The 19,408-nt window shown below is 48.0% G+C and overlaps 2 protein-coding genes across 3 annotated transcripts; one reads left to right on the plus strand and one right to left on the minus strand.

Annotated features, from left to right (window-relative positions):
* Nucleotides 1-3,281: 3,281 nt before the first annotated feature.
* On the plus strand, nt 3,282-9,133 carry TMEM238 (transmembrane protein 238). Its single transcript, XM_081836956.1, has 2 exons — nt 3,282-4,239; nt 8,913-9,133. The coding sequence occupies exon 1, from the start codon at nt 3,875-3,877 to the stop codon at nt 4,232-4,234; it is 360 nt and encodes a 119-aa protein (XP_081693082.1). The 5' UTR covers nt 3,282-3,874; the 3' UTR covers nt 4,235-4,239; nt 8,913-9,133.
* Nucleotides 9,134-9,363: 230 nt separating this feature from the next.
* On the minus strand, nt 9,364-19,005 carry LOC309327614 (uncharacterized protein). 2 transcript variants are annotated; one of them, XM_081836940.1, is made up of 5 exons: nt 18,843-19,005; nt 18,587-18,616; nt 17,134-17,259; nt 13,987-14,071; nt 9,364-10,071 (listed from the first exon to the last, which is right to left on the minus strand). In XM_081836940.1, the coding sequence occupies exons 1-5, from the start codon at nt 18,892-18,894 to the stop codon at nt 9,513-9,515; spliced, it is 852 nt and encodes a 283-aa protein (XP_081693066.1). In that variant the 5' UTR covers nt 18,895-19,005; the 3' UTR covers nt 9,364-9,512. The 2 variants fall into 2 exon arrangements, with proteins under 2 accessions (XP_081693066.1, XP_081693065.1); XM_081836939.1 differs by having other exon boundaries at nt 18,587-18,619.
* Between the last annotated feature and the right edge of the window lie 403 nt (nt 19,006-19,408).

Raw genomic sequence — 19,408 nt, forward strand, 5'->3', positions numbered from 1 at the left:
GTGGGGAGAGCTGCCTTGGGCTTCGTTGCAAAGGAAAACTGGGCTATAAATCATTCTCTCTAAATCCTTATGTAGGTGGGAAGCTCAGGCAGACTTGCAGTAAAAGCAGAGTCACTGAGAAACAAGAGGGGTGGTATTAGCATGGTTGGGAAAACCCCAAGTTTTGCAGATGTACAAAAAGAATGAATATATATATATATATATATGAATTAGAGACAATACTCCCCCCCAAAGGACAGCCCAATGAGGGGACTTATCAATCTCAGTAGCCATGGAATGTTGAGTGTCACTTGAAAAAGAAAAATGAAAATGGAGTTGAAGCAAGAGGAAATGTTTTAGATAACAGTACTGTATTCTGGAAGAGGATGTGGCCAGCTTGCTAGAACCCTGAACAGGAGCACTCCTGATAGAAGGTAACATTTTGTTGTTGTTCCTACTTGCTCGGGATAAATAGTGCTCTCATAAACCACCTGGTGATAACTGAGGCCAAAACCACCTCCTGGTGTGTCTCTGGCTGAGGCGGGGCTTGAATCCCACCACCCAAGTGACACTCCAATACACTCCCCCCCCCAAAAAAAAGAACTAGGTTTTTGATTGTTTTAAGGTTTGCCTGGGAGAGAAGCTTGCAAGCTTTTGAGTTACACAGATACTTTAATCAGGCAGAATGGAAAAACAGCTAATTCCAGCCAGAGGGAGAAGTGGAGTGGAGAACAAAGCTTGTTAAAAATGCAAATCATTTTATTGCCTGGGGGGCGGGCCTTGCCATAAAGCTTTTCCTACATCAAACAGTTGCAAAGATCAAAGCATGTTCAGAAATGGCAGTGCAGTATCTTGGAACAGTGCAAATTTATTATGTTCCGTGGAAAAGGGGGGGGGGTCTTGGCCATTTAGAGATAGCCACAGGGTCCTTAGCTGTCTTATCCGATGTGCCAAAGATCTGATTCACATGTCACCAGCATGGCATCGAGGTTGCTTTCCCCATGCAGCTCTGGCGATGCAGGAATAAATGAAAGAATCCCATGAGACAGGAAGATCATGTGAAGAATTCCCGCGCCAGGCCAGCACTTTGCATGTGACCTGTTGGTCTCGCATGATTCTGCTCTTCAAACAAAGTGTGTTTGATCCTCCCACCAGGAAGCAACTGTCCTGCTAAACAGGAAACATGAACCAAGCTTTTGTAGCATAGCCAAACACATAGTTCCACTTCCTTGAATTCCCAAGAAGCTGCAGAGAGGCGGCAAACCTGGGTTTCACCACATGGTCAGAGGCTGTATGTGGCCACCATTTAGAGGCAACGTATGGAAAGCATTTAAGGGGCTCTGTGTAGCTTCTGGCACAATGGCCTTACATCTCAGGGAATAATAAAACTGTAGAGTTGAGAGGGACCCCAAGGGTCATCTAGTCCAACCCCCTGCAATGCAGGATTCCTGTCTACCGCCGTGGGTAGGTTTAAACCTGGGTGGGTTTAAACCATCAACCTTCTGCACACTGACCCATTGCACCACCTGAGATCAGTCTGAGATCTCTCGTGTTAGAAGAAGAAGAAGAAGAGTTTGGATTTGATATCCTGCTTTATCACTACCCGAAGGAGTCTCAAAGCGGTTAACATTCTCCTTTCCCTTCCTCCCCCACAACAAACACTCTGTGAGGTGAGTGGGGCTGAGAGACTTCAGAGAAGTGTGACTGGCCCAAGGTCACCCAGCAGCTGCATGTGGAGGAGCGGGGAAGCGAACCTGGTTCACCAGATTACGAGTCTACCACTCTTAACCACTACACCGCACTGGCTCTCAGATGTTAACCAGATGGCAGAAATGGGTAATGTTGAAGCCGGCTACATGTTCCCAGCTCCTTATTCCATGAGAGTTTAAAACACCACTCAATGCCTTTTAATAAAAGAAAAGTCTCCTGGAGCTGCTGGTGTATCATTTGGGGTGACCCAAAGCTTACGGTGGTATGCATACCCATAATGCCTTATCTGTTAATGTCACCTGTAGTCATCATCACGCACGGATCAGGCCAAGGGCCAATCCTGTCCAGCATCTGGTTGCCGCAGGATGCAATCACAAGAGCCCTCTCCTGTTCTGTAGTTTCCAGCAACTGATATTCAGAAGCTTCAGAAGTAATGCTTTTCTGCCTCTGAGCATGGAGGCAGAGCATTGCCCCTGTGGCTTGTAGACATTGATAGCCGTATATGCTTCTTGAATTTGTCCGGTCTTTTGATAATTGGAGATTATTGTTGCTCTCATTTCAATGCTCTTTACTTCCCTGATTTCAAATACAATATAATGGTTACCTTAGTCTAAAGTATTGGTTGTGTTTAGAACAGATTGATGGAAGATTTAGAAAACTTATTTGTGTGAGATTGTATGGGGAAAATATGGAATAACAGATACAATATTGCTTAAAATGTATATAGGAAGTGCAGTGTAAGCGATGGAAGTCAATCAATGAAATTTTATTAATATTTTCATATTGAGATATTTGTAGAATAAATTTGGAAGAAATTCTTCGAATTTTTCTTCTTTTCTCTATTTCTTCTTTTTTCTTTTCTACTTTTTTTCTTTTTTTATATATGTGTGCTTATCTGAAATATGTACGTATGTACATATTTACGTATGTACGTATTTGCAATATTTTGCTTATATTTTGTAATAATTATGTTAAATTAATAAATAAAAAAATAAAGAGGAAAAAATGGTTACCTTAATCCTTCCAGAATTCTTTTTATTGTGCACTCATGATGATTTGTGCTCATGGCGCTATTGGGGCAGTTACATGTCACCCTGTCTTGTTTGTGCTGGCAAAGTTACGGAAGGGACATACTGATTCATTTCCAGTCCTCGCACGTCCCATAACTTCCTGCTGAAACCACATAACTTTTCACGACAGGTGTTGTGTAGTCAAGAGAGGACACCTGCACCCAAGACGGCAAGTGTGAAATGCCTAGTTTAGGCAGGCGAAAGATGGTAGTGCTGTTTCCTAGATGTTACCTAAGCAAGTCCCATTGAGTTCAGTGGGCGTTAGGCCCTTGCCGGTGCGCTTAGGAATGCAGCCTTGACTGCAGTTATTCCTGCAGGGCTGCATCATTGACAAAAGGCGGCTTCAGAAACACAATGCATTCCTGCACATCCAGGGCTGTCAATAGCCCCGCCACCCGCCACACCCCTTCCAACTTCTTCCTTGGGTCTGGTTGGCTGTCCGCACAAAACGGAGCAGGAAGCTTCTCTTGCGCCTTTATGATTGGGCTCATTGTAGTGCGTGCAGGAGTTGATGACTAATTCTGTAAATGGTGAAAAGGGAACGGGGTTGAGAGGACAAGACGGGGACTCCTGGGTCCCCTGCAAGCCAAGTGAGAGACAGATTCTTGGGGGGGAGGTGGGGCAGTGAGAGAAAACGAGCAAGCATCGTGGACTCCCAAATTAGGCTGGGAGACAGGTTAGCTCAAGGTCGGCAGGGGGCTTGGAGAGCCTGGATCGTGAGAGCAAAGCCAAGCCGTCTGCTACCTGTTTGCCGGTCCCTCCCCTTATGAAACTGGTCGGGCCGCTTTCCCGGGTCTCTCTCACCTGAGCCACTCCTCCTTCCTGCCCCGCTGTCCTTCCTCGCCCTCTTCCTCCCTCCCTTTCCCCGGACGGGGCTTTGCCTGGAAGGGCACCGTCCCGGCTCCCCTCCTCTTCCTGCCCTCTCGGGTTGCCTCGCTGTGACTCGGGCGCTTTTGCGCCGTCCAAAATCTCCCACCCACCACCCCACACTTTCCCTTTTTGCAGCGCCCTTCCCGATCCTGAAGCTCGCCCCGCTCCTCCCTCTTGGGAAGCAGCCCCGAGGTGCCGCGCGACCCCCCTGGACGGACGACGGGCGCCGCCGATCCCCGGCCATCATGGGCTCCCCCTCGGGGCTGGGCCGCTGCCGGCTGGCCTTGGCCTTCGCGGTGCTCATGGACGCCGCGGGCACCGGGGCGCTGCTGACGGGCATCTTCGCGCGGCTGCGCCTTCGGGGCCGCGACTTCGGCGACCTGCTGATCTACTCGGGCGCCGTGCTGGTCTTCCTGAGCCTGCTGGGCTGGATCATGTGGTACACGGGCAACATCGAGATCGCCCCCGAAGAGCTGGCCAGGGACTACGGGGCCAAGGGCGGCACGCTGGCCCGCCTGGCCAGGAAGATCTCGAGGACGTGGTCCCGGCGCCAGGACACTCGGCTGGCCATGAGGACGGTGCAGAGCAGCCGGGAAGCCGCCTAGAGGAGGTAATGCCCAGCCCTGCCCGTCCACCCGATGGACGGCTGCTGCCAGTCAGGGTCGGCAGTATTGGACTAGATGGACCGGTCCCGTGGGCCTTCCTGCTCGGGGTGTGTTGACGTTACTAGGCTCAGGGCGCCGTGGAGTTGTCGCCGTCGTTTTCAACGCCTTGCCTAGCTCTTCTCCGCCGTCCAACTGTTCACATCAGCGCCGCTTCATTAGTGTCAGATTCGCTTCTCTTTGTGTTCACGCCAGGAGGCGTTGGCGGGGCGGGGTGCCTTTGCACGATGCAAAGGGGTTCACAAATTGGCTAGAGAACCAGTTGGTGTGAAGGTGGCTTGAGAAGCGATCCATCAAAGAATACGTGTGTAAACAGTTTGACAGCGGAACAGAGTCCCTTTGGAGGTAGTGGACTCTCTTTTCTTGGCGGTCTTAAGGCAGAGTTTGAATGGCCATTTGTCATGGATGCTTTAGTTGAAATCTCTGCATTGCAAGGGGTTGGACTAGATGACCCTCGGGGTCCCATCCAACTCTGCAATTCTATTATTCTCAGATTCTATTATTCTGTTTAAAAAACCAGCACTGGAAACCTAGCGAGTGCACAGTACAGTGGTACCTCAGGTTACATACGCTTCAGGTTACGGATGCTTCAGGTTACGGATGCTTCAGGTTACAGACTCCGCTAACCCAGAAATAGTGCTTCAGCTTAAGAACTTTGCATCAGGATGAGAACAGAAATCGTGCTCTGGTGGCGCAGCGGCAGCAGGAGGCCCCGTTAGCTAAAGTGGTGCTTCAGGTTAAGAACAGTTTCAGGTTAAGAACAGACCTCTGGAATGAATTAAGTACTTAACCTGAGGTACCACTGTAAATGGGAGTGTGAACCCAGCCTTGGTATAAATTACCTTCCTGTGTCCAGCTCTGATTTCCCTGGGCAAGTCTCTACAGCCACAAGAGCTGCAGACTTTCTAACCTGCAGCCCTTAATAGCTTGCTTGACATCAGGTGGGCGATTATGTTTCGCTTTCATGCCGTGAAAACCTCCCCCTGCCGATTTCTGCACACCAGCTTGCTGATAAAAGGCGTTAGGAGTTATGTGTTTTTGAAGTTTTATTTTCCTGGCCATCTGAATGATTTGGTTGAGGCAATGTCTGTCCCAATCTGTCATAATCCTTTAATATTCTGGGATGTGCATGCTTTAACCTGGAACAGTTGCTCCCTTGGCATCCTTTTGATCTACAATTAGCACGAAAGAGGTGGAGTTTAACCCGACTTTCCCCCAAGGCATTTGTGACTGTGTGAGAATCGAACCAGCAGCTATTCTGGGACAGATTGGATTTGTAGGGTGAGCAGCCACACTTTCCCTCGATGGGCTGCTTCTGCCAACCCCAGCACCCCTCTGCTGCAGATCATTTAAAGCAAGGGTTCCCAAACCAGCACAGATCACTGGTGGTCCACAAGCTTCATTCAGGTGGGCCGTGGTGTGTCTCTGAATTTGAAGACAGAAGATGGCACATCCATTGAGTTAAAGATATTGATTTTTAATCATATCTTCATTGCTCCTTTTACTTTTTATTTCATTACCACTTGGAGTCTATAGAATTCAAATTGCAGTACAATAGAATAAATTATGTAAGAAATAAAAGATGCAATAAAACTACGATTAAAAAATCATCTGGCCTCTAGCAACAGCAAGTTGCAAATGCTAAAATAGGCAGAAACTCATGTAGTGGTCCGCCGAGACTCTCAGCAAATTTCAAGTGATCCGTGGCAGGGAAAAGTTTGGGAACCACAGCCTTAATAGAAGGGGAGCCTTGTTGACCCACAGCATCTTGTGACTGGGCTGTAGCTCAATGGCAGAGCAGATGCTTAGCATTATTACCTGTTCACTTACATTTCCCTGGAGAGCTGAAAAAGAGCCCCAGTAAGAACCCTTATCAATGAAGTGTGTGTGTGTGTGTGTGTGTGTGTGTGTGTGTGTGTGTGTGTGTTCTTTCACTTTGAGCAGCAAGCATAAATTCAGCCAGAAAAACTTTTCTTATCAACACTATCTCTCTGCCAGAAGAAGTTGCATCTGACAGATTTCTGCCTGCTATGCAGATTTTTTGGATGTGACAACAGCTAAGATGATTTTTAAGAAGGATTGGACACATTCATGGAGAGTAGGTCTATTGGCCACGTTTGCTAAATCCATGTTCAGAGGCAATATATATCAAGCTGGAAGACACAGTGGGGGGAGGGGGGAAGGCCATATGCCTTGCTGGGATCTTCCCCAAGACAGTCTTGGAAACAGGGCACTTAGTCTAGACCAGGCATCCCCAAACTCTGTCCTTCAGACGTTTTGGGACTACAACTCCCATCATCCCTAGCTAACAGAACCAGCGGTCAGGGATGGTGGGAATTGTAGTACCAAAACATCTGGAGGGCCGAGTTTGGGGGTGCCTGGTCTAGACTCTAGATTCTAATCTTAAGAACTTGATTCAGCTGATAGTTGGTGCTTCAGCCTCCTTGCAAAGGGCTTTGCAGGTGCTGTTCATTGTCTGTGCCTGAAAAAACCCCTTTACCCTGCTGCTATGCCAATTTATCCCACACCTGACACCATAGACATGATACCAGGTGCAAGGCAGTTGGGGGTGACCTGGCCAAAATGGCCCAGGAGACCTAAATCAAGGATGGTCCAGGTGGAGCCTTGGTCTAATCCGGCAGAGGCCAGCTTCTGTCCTTCCACATCCTTTGCAGACCACAGCCCTGCTCTCTCTTCTGCCTTTTAACTTCCCTTTCCACTTTTGTTCCTCTTTCAGTACCATCATTAAACTTTTAACACAACATGGCCTGAATCCAGAGACAGCAGGTGTTGTTGGGTGTTGGTTTTTTTAATCTGGATGAAACAAGAGACAATCCTCACATTCACACACACGTACATGCACACACACAAACCTATCCTGGCATCTCTGGCGGACTGTGAGGGTGACCTTCTATGCTGAACACAGCATCATTCTTGCTATATATGTGACAAGCTCAGTTTTGTTTTCTGTCTGTTTGAGAGGTGGATGGGGTGGGGGTACATAAAAGTCTGCTCACCATCTTGCATTCAGCTGTTCTTCAAGTTCTTCACAGCCCTGTTTCTTGAGCTTTCTAAACCTGCATCTCCCCACCCTCCACTTTCCAAAACCTGCTAATATGGCTCAGTAGAGCAGAAGACTCTTAATCTCAGGCTTGCGGCTTCAAGCCCCACGTTAGGCAAGAGATTCCTGCATTGCAGGGGGTTCGACTACTATTCTATGATTCTACTTCTATTTAGTTTATTGCTATTGCACCCTTCCTTCAAGGGGCTCCCAGCGGCATACACAGCCTCCTCCCTGCCCCCTCTGCCCAGCAGGCCATTTCTCGCTTTTTTCTTTGCCTACCAAGTGCCTGAACCCCTGCTGCCATTAAGATGGCCATATGTCCTGCTTTGCAGAAACATCTGCTTGAAAAGGAAGAGCTCATAGCGCAGTGGTAGAGCATCTGTCTTGCACACAGAAGGTTCCAGGTTCAATCTCTGGCGTATCTGCAAGTACGGCTGAGAATAGACCACTGGGCGGCATCCACACCAGCACTGTTATACCACTTTGACAGTCACAGCTTCCCCCAGAGGATCATGGGAACTGTAGTTTGTTAAGGTGGCCGAGAGCTATTAAGAGACCCCTGTCCCTCTCACACAGCTACAATTCCCAGAGTGCCCTTGGAAGAAGAGGGGTTGATTGTTAAACCACTCTGGGAATTGTATCTCTGCAAGGGGAACTTTAACGGCTGCCAGCCCCTCTTTAACAAACTACACTTCCTAGGATTCTTTGGGGGAAGATTGGCTTGGGGATCATTACTGCCACATAAGCAGCACTACTGCCACATAAGCATCCTCACTGAGCGTGGGAGGCATGAAGCCTTGCCACCATATTGTCCACCAGCAAGCCACACATCCTCTCTAGGGATTCAGACCGGAGGCAGCCTTACCCTAGAGGTGTTGGGGTTGGGCTTTGTCTGCACATTTCCTACCACTAAGCTGTGGGCCTTGCTTCCTGTGGCAGCCCCGCAATGTCCGGGTGTATAGGCCTGCCACCTGTTTTCCATTTTTTAGCAAGACTTTTAAAAATCGTACTAAATTGTGAGCCTGCACAGGTGCTAAAGGCCTCAGATGCCTTCCTGCCTGTCCCACCAACATCTGGAGCACATTGGGCAGCAATTTAAGGGAGGAGCCTTGGCTCTGGAACCCTCTGATGCCCTTCTTTTTGGCAGGAAACAGCATTTTTATTTAGACAGGCCTTTGGCCACCAGCTGACTTGCAAATACGTTGAAAAAACGTTGTACCTGGTTGTTTTTAGTTCTGTTTTACTGGCCTTGTGGTGTTTCCTTTTAACTTGCATGTTCTATTGTGTTCTGTTGCATCTTACTATGTTTGCATTTTTGTCATTGGCTGCCTTGAGCACCATTTGGTGGAAAGGCAGGATACAAATTTAACAGCTGCAAAACCTTGTGCGAGTGCCAGGTGCTTCTCATCCTTGCCCGGGGCAGGGGACTCCGACATGCCACCACCTGAATTTCATTTCCACCCTCTTAAGTGCCTCTCCCCTTCCCTCTATTTGACTTGGGAGCTGTTGCCACAATTTCCATTCCTGCTCCAACCCCCAGTTCTTCTTTTCTTGCAGGTGTCCTGCTCACCATTAACTGGAGGATCTTCTGGCCCACTTGCGGTATGAATGAATGGACTCGCCAGGACTCTCCTGGGACTGGACCTGACCTTTGACCATATCGCGGAAAAGGGATATTAGACTCATCTCTTCGCCAGCTGCGCCCACCTTCATCCAGTAGTTTCTGTGTGGATTTTGCTTTACATACATTTCAATAATGCATTCCTCCCCCCACCCCATCCCCAAGGTCTCCGTTCTTTTCTTTTTGCTGCAATCTGGGTGGGCACCCCTTCTGAACCAGGGCCCATTACAAAGGCACAACAGACAGAAATTCTGGCTTTCTACTCAGTGGCAGGGCCATGGGCAAGAAAGTGGCCTCCTTTCTTCTTGTCTCAGAGCTTTTGAAGTCGCAAAGGCAGAAAAATGGGATCGAAAAGTATAGCTGGGGTGGATGGGAGGATCGTCAAAGGTGGCTGGGAACTGGAACTCCTGATTTCTGTCCCAGGCGACCAAGGATTCTAGGGGGATTGGATCCAGATACCACAGCAATAACCAGAGGCTGGGGAAACTAAACTCTTTTATTGATGATAATAAATATATATGTGCTATATGGGGTGGTTATGCTGGTGGAGGAGCCGGGGCTGGTTCCCCAGGTGGCGGAGGTGGAGGCGGAGGTGGAGGTGGAGGTGCTGGGGGTGGTTCCCCAGATGGCGCTGGGGCTGGTTCCGCAGGTGGTGGAGGTGGTGGTGGTGGTGGTGGTGGAGGGGCCGGGGGTGGTTCCCCAGATGCTGCTGGGGCTGGTGCCCCAGGTGCTGGAGGTGGCGGGGGTGGAGGTTCCCCGGCTGGCGCTGGCGGAGGTGCTGGAGGTGGTGCTGGTGGGGGTTCTGGGGGAGCCGCCGGGGGCAGTGCCAAGGTTTCCGCTGGCTGCATTGGCCCTGGGCTCGGTTCTGGGGTGATTTCTGCACTCCACGGTGGCTCCTCCATACTCCCCATCCTCGCTTCTGTGCTCCAGCGCGGCTGTTCCACGTAATTTCCTTGCATCCAGGGGTTCCTGTGATCTAGGGCGTCGTCCACTTCGCTTTCTTCGTCCAGGAGCTTGACCAGATAATCGGCCATTTCTCCCTCGCTCCGTGGCCTCTCCATCTCTCTTTCCTTTACTTGGAACTCCTTAAACTTCCTGGGTGGGAGAGAAGCACATCAGAACATGGGGAGGGAGGAAGGGAGAGGCGGATTTCCTACGGCATGCAGGAGTGGGTGCATGCATGTAGGGTTTTCTATGGGGTGAGCTCTGCTTCCCCTACCCCCCTGCCACAACATTCCCTCCTCTGCTCATAAATACACCTGGCTTCTATTATTCAAGTTGGCTGCTTCCCCCCTCATCTGGAGCATGGGATTCTTGATCTCAGGGAGAGGAGTGTTTGGGGACTCCTTCATTATCTATCGGTTCTTCTCACTGTGTTGAAAACAGCTCTAATGGGATGAGGGAGGTGGCTTTTGACTTGGCAATCAGCACAGGCCTGCTCCACAAAGGGGTGAATGAGAGATGATGATGCTTCACAACTGAGATACGGACCGGCACTTCCACAGCAGGCTGCTCCCTGAAATCACGTTCTTCCGCATGTACCCTAGTTCATTCTGACAGTGAGCCTTTCTAATAAAATAAAAAAATTCCTTCCAGTAGCACCTTAAAGACCAACTGAGTTAGTTCTAGGTATGAGCTTTCGTGTGCATGCACACTTCTTCAGATACACTGAAACAGAAGTCACCGGACCTTTCTATATAGTGAGAAGGTGGGGAGGGGTATTACTCAGAAGGGTGGTGGGAATGGGTGATTGGCAGATAGCTGCGATGAGCCTGTTGACGACTCTTAACGACTGCAATAGGTCTAACAGGAAAAAGCAAGGGGTGAGAAGGTGAAAAATGGCTTTGTCATGTATAATGAGATAAGAATCCAATGTCTTTGTTCAAACCAGGTCTCTCCATAGTTTTAGAACAGGAATTTCAGAAATAGACTGGAAAGAGAAGCTGCTGAATTGCAACTTATCACCAAACCAATCACCCATTCCCACCACCCTTCTGAGTAATACCCCTCCCCACCTTCTCACTATATAGAAAGGTCCGGTGACTTCTGTTTCAGTGTATCTGAAGAAGTGTGCATGCACACGAAAGCTCATACCTAGAACTAACTCAGTTGGTCTTTAAGGTGCTACTGGAAGGAATTTTTTTATTTTGTTTTGACCATGGCAGACCAACACGGCTACCTATCTGTAACCTTTCTAATAACTTTGGCTAAGATATGAGGCCACTGGTGGTAGGGCTCCTCATACTTTTGACAGCTCCGCTAACCCCACTGCCACACTGGACAAGGCCCAGGACCTTTCCCAGGAAAAAAAGTGGCTACTTTAACAACAGTTGTGTTCCTAAGCATTCCAGGAAGCCGTGTGAAGTAGCGTTACTGGTGAGTCAAGAGGGTCTCGGCCTAACCCGAGGAAGGTTGCACCGGTAGAGTTAAGGGATCTGCTTTTCTAGAGAGAAATCACAAAAGATGGTGAAGAGAAGAAGGAAAAAGGGTACATCCTCACTACAAATCTTCACTCATTTCTGGTTTGCTGGTTCTTTACTAGTTTAGAACAAATTATTATCAGCTGTATACAGCTAAGCCCAAATGGGGAGGGGGAAACAGGCCTTGAAAAGCCTGGGGGCCACATTCCATTATGGGGCAGCTTTCTAGTGGCTGCAGGCGGGGGGGGGGCAGTGGCAAAATTTCACAGAGAAACAGGTGAGATGCTCACCTTTGTACAACAGGCACACTGGACTGAGTCACAACTTGGAAGCTGGCCCCTGAAGGGATCACCCCAGAGCCTGAATGGGTCACATGGGGGAGGGGGCTTCAGTACCATGACTTGGGGGGGGGGGCAGGTGACACATATTTTTTCTCCCTTACACTGATAGAGGCTTTTTCTGGCAGGAGAGGGAGAGATAAGAATAGAATAGAAGGAGAAAAGGAAAGAGGGAGGGAGGGAGGAAGAGAAGAGATGTTGCCCTTTTGATGAGCAAGACGGTGGGGCGTGGGGAGGTGTGTCGTTCATGTGGTGGGAAGATGCAATATCGCAGGAGATCTTGCCGCCTTTTTGTGGGTTCAGAAACTGAGGAAGAGACAACAAATGGTGGTCTTGAGGAGGAAACAGGCACGGCGAGGGGAGATGTGGAAAGGGAAACACTATGGGATGGAAACTGAGGCAAGGCAAGGGGTGGTGGCAAATAGAGCAAGCAGGAAGGGGCATCCCCTGTCATGTTAAAAAAAAAAAAATAGGTACTTTGTTACAGGTGGATATTGGAGGCGGGCCCCAAGAATAAAAAGGTGAAGTCAGTGGTGATTGGGAAGGTGAGATGAGGTTTGGCAGATCCAGGTTTCTGGGTTTCTTTCTCTTAAAGGGAGCTGGACCTCCTATGGGCTTAGACCAGAAGTACTATGGAACTCCCATATTATTGTGGAAAAGGGCAGTTCTTTTTGTTTTTTTCATATAATTTTAATTAGTTTTTTTTAACATATCATTTTCAACTGTAATTAAACATACTTTTACATCTTATTCAAATTTTTGACTTCCATCAATCCTGCCTGAAAATTTTCCAATCTAATCTCTCAGTATGCATTTCTTATCTTCCCTATTACATTTCAAACTCATAACCAATATCAGGAAGAGGGCAGTTTTTAGTACAGGGGTGGGGAAACATCTGACTAGTGGCGGCTGGCGGACTCTGGACCTTTTAGGGCAACTAGGTGGGGCCTTCTGAAAGGGGTGGGGAAGGCAGCGTTTGAAATAATGCAAAACCAAGCAAACCTAAAAATGAAATATAAACATTAGACTTTACATGCATGTGCTCAGCAAATCCAGTGTGCGGGTGTCTGCTAGGGTCGTACAGGGAGAGTGTAATCCATGCTCTTTTACGATACACAGGCTGCGCCCACTGCGTTCTCATCTGAACCATCTCTGCAGCTTCCAACTTTTTGTAATAGCATTTTAAATTTGCGGAAGTGCTTTCTAATTTTTCACCCTCGCCTTGCAAAGCAGGCCACAGTACAATTCTTGCAAAACACCAAGAACGATATTTTCAATTTTAACAAAAGCACAGGCTTGGGTGGGGGGGAGCCTGAGATCTTACCCAAACAAAAATAGTAAATGCCATACATTTGAATCTCAACAAGATCTCAGGAGCGGTTGGAGCAGACCCCCCCCCCAGCCACCCCGTAATATCACTACCATGAGAAAAGCATTTTTTAAAAAACTGTTCTCAATCAGGCATTAACCCTTGAGAACTTTCACTCTTGTAAAAAAGGCAGAAGCATGATATTTCAAAAGGAGCCGTAGGTACTCCAACTCCCCAATGCTCCATTCCCCAAATACAATGGTAATAAAGCTAAAGACTCACACTTTGTACACCAGTTCTTTGCCATCTTGATCCCACATACAAGCACCAAAGTTCTCTCGCTGATCAAATCAACCATAACAAAATAAAGCATCTAAAGCTGGCTGGGCTTTTAGCAAAACGTCTAAAGGGTTGTCACATGGAGGACAGAGCAAGCTTGTTTTCTCCTGCTCCAGAGGGTAGGGCCAGAACCAATGGATTCAAATCACAAGAAAGGCAATTCCTGCTAAACATCAGGAAGTACTTTCTGACGGTAAGAGCTGTTCGACAGTGGACTCTCTTTCCTTGGAGGTTTTTAAGCAGAGGTTGGAAGGCCATCTGTCATGGATGCTTAAGCTGAGCTTCCTGAACTTCATGGGGCTGGACTAAATGGTACCCTTGGGGTCCATTTAAAAAAATCCACCCAGAGAATTCACAAATAGCTGTCATAACGCACCATGAGCAAATGCAATAGCCAGGTTCTGCAGGCACAAAGTATAACATTTTCTACAAAAGGGACACAGAGCATTTGATTCCCGAGTATGCTAGAGGTGGGCTGGGTAAAGCAGTGGCATTTTTTTTAATCACAGGTTTTTATGTGCGTTTCCTTTTCTGCACGTTCCGATCCTTCTTTGATCCTCACCTGCTGGAAGGTACACAAAGAAGCCAGAATGGAGCCACCTACCAGCTGAAATAAAGACACATGCTGAGGATGGCCACGATGACAGAGATCCCGCCAAGGATCCCTGCGTTCCGGCGTTGTCTGGCAGCTGTTGGGGAAAGGTAGATGTTAGTGATTCCCTCACCCAGAGGCTGAGATGTAATGGGTGATGGCATGGCTTGATCCAGGCCAAGTTAGAGGGCACCCTAGGGCACAGACCAACCTAGTCCAGCTTCCTGGTCTTGCAGTGGCCAACCAAATGCCCGCAGGAAGCCCACGAGAAGGACATGAGCACAACAGCCACGCTTTTCATTTGCATTTCCCAGCAAACAGTATCACGGACATACCGCCTGCAATACTTGTAGCAAATCACCATCATGGCTAGCGGTGACTGATATCCTCCAGGATTGCAGCTAAAAATGCGCCTCTGAGGAAGGATACGTTCTGAAACATGCAGAGTGAGGCTGTGGGGAGATCAAATGTGGCCCTCAGGATTCTCCCCCCTCACTCATTCACCCTCCTTTGCACCCCCTCAGGTGGTTTTGCTTGTCTGGGATGTGCCCTTGAACTCTAATAAAGCTTCTTGCTTGCCTGGATGGAGGACACAGAGTGTTGAAACTAGCATTTAGGGCCTGAATATTATTATTATTATTATTATTATTATTATTACTACTATTATTATTAATTTCTGTTTATATACTGCCCTTTATCAGAAGATCCCAGGGTGGTGTACAACATTAAAAACATATTACAGAACATCAATGATCAAAACATAATACAAAACATAATGGCAGACAGTCTAATAGTAAAATAATCATCATAATAAATCCTATTCCAAGCATCTGGAGTTCCCCCTTCTTTTCTTCAGGTGGGTGGGGCTTTCCCAGTTTTGCGGTTAGTTTTTTGCAGCATACCCCACAGGCTGCTTATCAAAATCTATATAATGCTTACTCAAGCAAAAAGACCTCTAAGTGGTTTACCTACACATGATGTTAGAACATCTTCTAGAGAGCTGGTTCCCAAGCTTCCTCGCCTCACGGACTGGACAGTTGAAATTTTTCCAGCATCTTGGTGGAACACTTAATCCCTCCCACCCCCACCTGTTGCAGCCATTGTGATGTGCTGTGTTAAATGCTGTATGGTTTTCACTAGTATTTTTACAGACAGGCTGCAGACCTCTTGAACAAAGGCCATGGAAACACAGGTGGTCCAGGCTCCACAGTTTGGGAATCCCTGTTCTAGGGAGATGCTCCCATCCCAAAACGATTACAGCTGCTGTTATCGGCAGATGTTAAAACAAATGGGCACAGCTTGGGGGCACAGCCAGATATTCCCTCAGACATTCATTGTATCCACTTAGAACGAGGTTGTGTGCTCTGCAGTCAGTCCACTCCCGCCATTGGTATGTGAAGCCGTGTACATACAGCGTTGTAAGCCAGTAAAATGTACTCAGCCTGAATGAAAAGAGTTTTGCTGGCAGCAATCCTAAGCAAACTGGACACCATGAGTCTTATTTTGAGTAAACATGGATAGGATTGTGCTGTTAGTTTTAGCTCGCCTGTGTGTCTCCCCGAAAAAAATAATAATAATGACAATTATAATAAAATATTTGTTAGTCGCTTGTTACCCAAAGCTCCCCAAATGACATTATTATTATAATATGTATTTATATCACACCTTTCTTCCAAGATGGGATTCAAGGTGGCTTCAGACATTTAAAAACATCATGATGTAAAGAAAGTAATAATGACAAACTAGTAAAAAACAATAAACACATTTACACAGAAACAGCCATTAAAATGCAATTTGCCCTGACAGTTGTCAGCATAATCTTCACTCTATTTTTCAAAGGACTTATGACTCTGTTAGAAACAAATAGATATATTGCACCATAAAACAGAACAAAAAACAACAACCCCTGTAACAGCCACTGTGGCTTTGGCAGCATACTAATAACAAACAATATAGTCTTAGTCTATCAAGAGCCATGGGAGGGGGCAAGATAAGTCTTTACCTCACATGACATTGTAAAGATGTCCGTGAAGGCATCAGGTGGACCTCGCTGGGGAGCTCATTCCTCAGATAGGGAGCCACAGCTGAAAAGGCCCTCTCCCTTGTCACCACCCCCTGAGCCTCCCTCAGAGGGGGGACCTGGAGAGGCACTTGAGATGTAGTTTTAAGGGTCCAAACATGTTCATATTGGGGCAAGGAGTGTTGCAGAAGGCATTGGGATCCTGAGCCAGAAAGGGCTTTAAAGCTCAAAAACAGTTATTCCTCTCCAGATAAAAGTTGTAAATGGGCCACTGGCCCAAGCTGACAGAAGGCATTCTGTCCCACTGAGTCCACCTGTTACCTCAAGTGAAAGCAGTGAGCCCAGGAGAACCCCCAAACCACAAATTGGCCCTTTCAGAAGGAGTGTGACCCCATCTAGAGCAATCTGCACACCACTCAACTGGTCACCACCAACAGCATCTCAGTCTTGTCTGGATTAAGCTTCAGTGTATTGGCCCTCATCCAGTCCATTATTGCAACCAAGCACGGATTCAGCAGACTGAGCACTCATATCAGGCACAACGTGGCACAGACATGTGTGAGGAAAGACATTTGTTCCTGTCATCCGTGATGTCTCAGGCGCTGTCCAACAGGTGCCTGCGACAAGAAGTCTCTGCCAGTGGCGTAGCATGGGTTGTCAGCACCCGGGGCAAGGCAAGTAATTTGCACCCCCTAACCCGTGGATTTTAGCATTCGAGTGTGAGCGCCCCCCCCCCGATGTTGCGCCCGGTGCCGCCGGCCCCCCCTGCACCCCCCACGCTACGCCATTGGTCTCTGCTTGTCAAGGGAAGGAGAATATTATTTATGCCACAGACTCACAATGGCTCGACAGTCATTCTCTCTCCCCAGGACACCCTGGTTCTGCAAGAGGGGCTAATGCAAGAGCATTGCCAGCACCTCCATCAAATTCCAATTCCCAAGGTCCTTTTGGGGTGGGGGCAGAGGGGAACCATGACAATTATACAGGAATGGTTTGTACTACAGATGCTGCCCTTGTGATACAGGCCTTCCCTGAAAAGAGACATGTTCACTTTGAAGAAAAACGTGCAACCAATGTGCGGGAGTTGCCTTTACTTATGCTATATAAGCTAATTGCCACGAAACTGTGCTCGTCCTTACCATCAACAGCATGGTAGTAGCAGGTGTGGTTATTATAACAGCATTTCTTCTGCTGGCACTGGTGAGGGTAGAAACTTTCTGCTTCGCCACCACATTTTTTCTGAAAGGAAGAGTCCTGTTGGCATGCTAGAAAAGAGACGGAGATTCGTTCAAGCAACCAGTTTTAAGGTTGCTTCTGTCCTGCCAGCTCTCACAAATAAATGACCTACAGCTCCACCACACCGGTAAATTGGGACCCCCCCATAATTCCCATGACAATAAATAAACAATAAATCTCCTTCGCTGGAGGTTTTTAAGCAGAGGTTGGGTGGCCATCTGTCATGGATGATTCCTGCATTGCAGTGAGTTGGTCCTTTTCAACTCTACAATTCTATGATTCTACGAATGTCATATGTGCAGCACACCAAAAATGTACCCAAGTTCAGCATTCAATACACATGTTCACACAGTGTGGGCAAATCAGGATGAACCCTCAATAAATGAATCACCCGGAGGAGTATCCCACAATAATAATATGTTAAATAATTTTCCAGTTCCTTTCCTGACACCCAGAGTCAGCTGCCTGAGGTGATTGTCTATTGAGAGGGTCTACCCTGCTGGATATGCAGAAAGAAGGCATTCAGCCTCCTCAGTCATGAGTAGGGAATCTTTGACCCTCCCATCGGCCCCAGTAAGTACAGCCAATGGGTAGGGATGATGAGAGTTTTAGTCCTCATATTTTATCACAGAAACACTTAGCTGCCAAGCAGGGCTATCACACCACACAAAATTGGTACTGAATGTGAAATTTGAGTATCCTGAAAGCATCAGGCTTGGCTACAACTGGAACAAATTGATCGGTGCCAAGCCGATCAGGGGTCAGCAACCTTTTTCAGCCGTGGGCCGGTCCAGACCATGTGGTGGGCCGGACTATATTTTGAAGGGAAAAAATGAACGAATTCCTATGCCCCACAAATAACCCAGAGATGCATTTTAAATAAAAGGACACATTCTACTCATGTAAAAACACGCTGATTCCTGGGCCGTCCGTGGGCTGGATTGAGAAGGTGATTGAGTCCCATCCGGTCCCCGGGCCTTAGGTTGCCAATCCCTGCTTTAGTTCTTAAGGCTATGAAGGGAAGCTTGGGAAAGTGCGGGCAAGACGAAGGGAGGGGGAGACATTGTAAGCCGGGGGGACGGGGACCTGTGGCTTTTCTGATGCTGTTGGACTCCAACTCCCATCAACCCCTGCCAGCATGGCCAATTGTCCAGGGGACGATGGGACACATTTGGAGGGACACAAATTCTTCCACCACTTGCTTTTAAGTGTTGGACTTCCTGAGGCTGTGGTTCTTGTTGTTGCCTCAGGAGGGAGCCCCTTGATCTCTCTCTTTTTTTTGAGAGCAGCACTTCAGGGTCAGAAGAAAGGAGGCGAGATAGGGTAGGAAGCAAAAGAAGAAGCACTTTTACTCACTGAGAGGCTTGAGGAAATTCCCACTAGTACCTGCTGGAAGGAAAAGGGCAAAATCAGAGTTTGAATGGAAGGCAACGGCAAACATAACTACTGCCAATGATGCCACCACCACCACCTGCCAGATACTCGTGCAACATCCCACTTAGAAGCCTAAAACTTTGGCATGAAGCGGTACAGAAATTAACAAATGAATGTCAAAAGAAACTAGCATTGATCCCAGCCTGGGGGACTGAGGGAGGTGGGTTCCTCCACATACCTTCTAGGACCAGCACTAGAGAAAGAAGAAAAGCCAGACCAGGCTGGCTCATATCTCATATCTCTCTCCTTTTGGGGACGCCAGTTCCATGTGGCAGGGGCTGGGCCTGAGCCATGAGGCTGCCTGCGGCATGAATGGTGTCAGAATTGCAGAGAAGTGTCATAGAACCTGGGAGTTCTAGAGTATTCGTACACCTAGCAACCAGGAAGCTGGGGGTCTGGGGTAGGAGGAGGCTCAAGATCCTGTCCGTTCATTTTTCTAAAAACATCTGGTTGTCCACTGGGAGAACAAGATGCCAGGCTAGATGGTCCAGTGGCCTGATCCTGCAGGCTCTTTTTGTGTTCCTATCCAGCCCTCCCAATAATAGAATCCTGAGGAAGAGCACACGAGAGCTCCCCTGAAATTGGGGAGATCTCACCCACAATGGGCACCAACGCTAGTGCCACTTCTCTGCCAGTGGCAGAGGCAATAGGGTGGGTGAGGCAGGCAGCAGTGGCAAGACAGGCGGGCACTTCCCATTTTGCCTCCAGCAGCAAAATGGAACGCGCCACCCCTGCTCACAGAGC

This window comes from Podarcis erhardii, assembly GCF_964252035.2.
Source record: "Podarcis erhardii genome assembly, chromosome: 13".
In the NCBI taxonomy this organism is placed as follows: Eukaryota; Metazoa; Chordata; class Lepidosauria; order Squamata; family Lacertidae; genus Podarcis; species Podarcis erhardii.

Excerpts from the sequence above, each read along its gene's own strand:
- LOC309327614 (XM_081836939.1), bottom strand. The coding sequence starts at position 18,894 with ATGAGCCAGCCTGGTCTGGCTTTTCTTCTTTCTCTAGTGCTGGTCCTA. Across the intron at positions 17,260-18,586 it reads GAATTTCCTCAAGCCTCTCA|CATGCCAACAGGACTCTTCC; the intron begins GTGAGTAAAAGT and ends TCTCTTTTCTAG. Across the intron at positions 10,072-13,986 it reads ATGTGTCTTTATTTCAGCTG|GAAGTTTAAGGAGTTCCAAG; the intron begins GTAGGTGGCTCC and ends TCTCCCACCCAG.
- TMEM238 (XM_081836956.1), top strand. The coding sequence starts at position 3,875 with ATGGGCTCCCCCTCGGGGCTGGGCCGCTGCCGGCTGGCCTTGGCCTTC.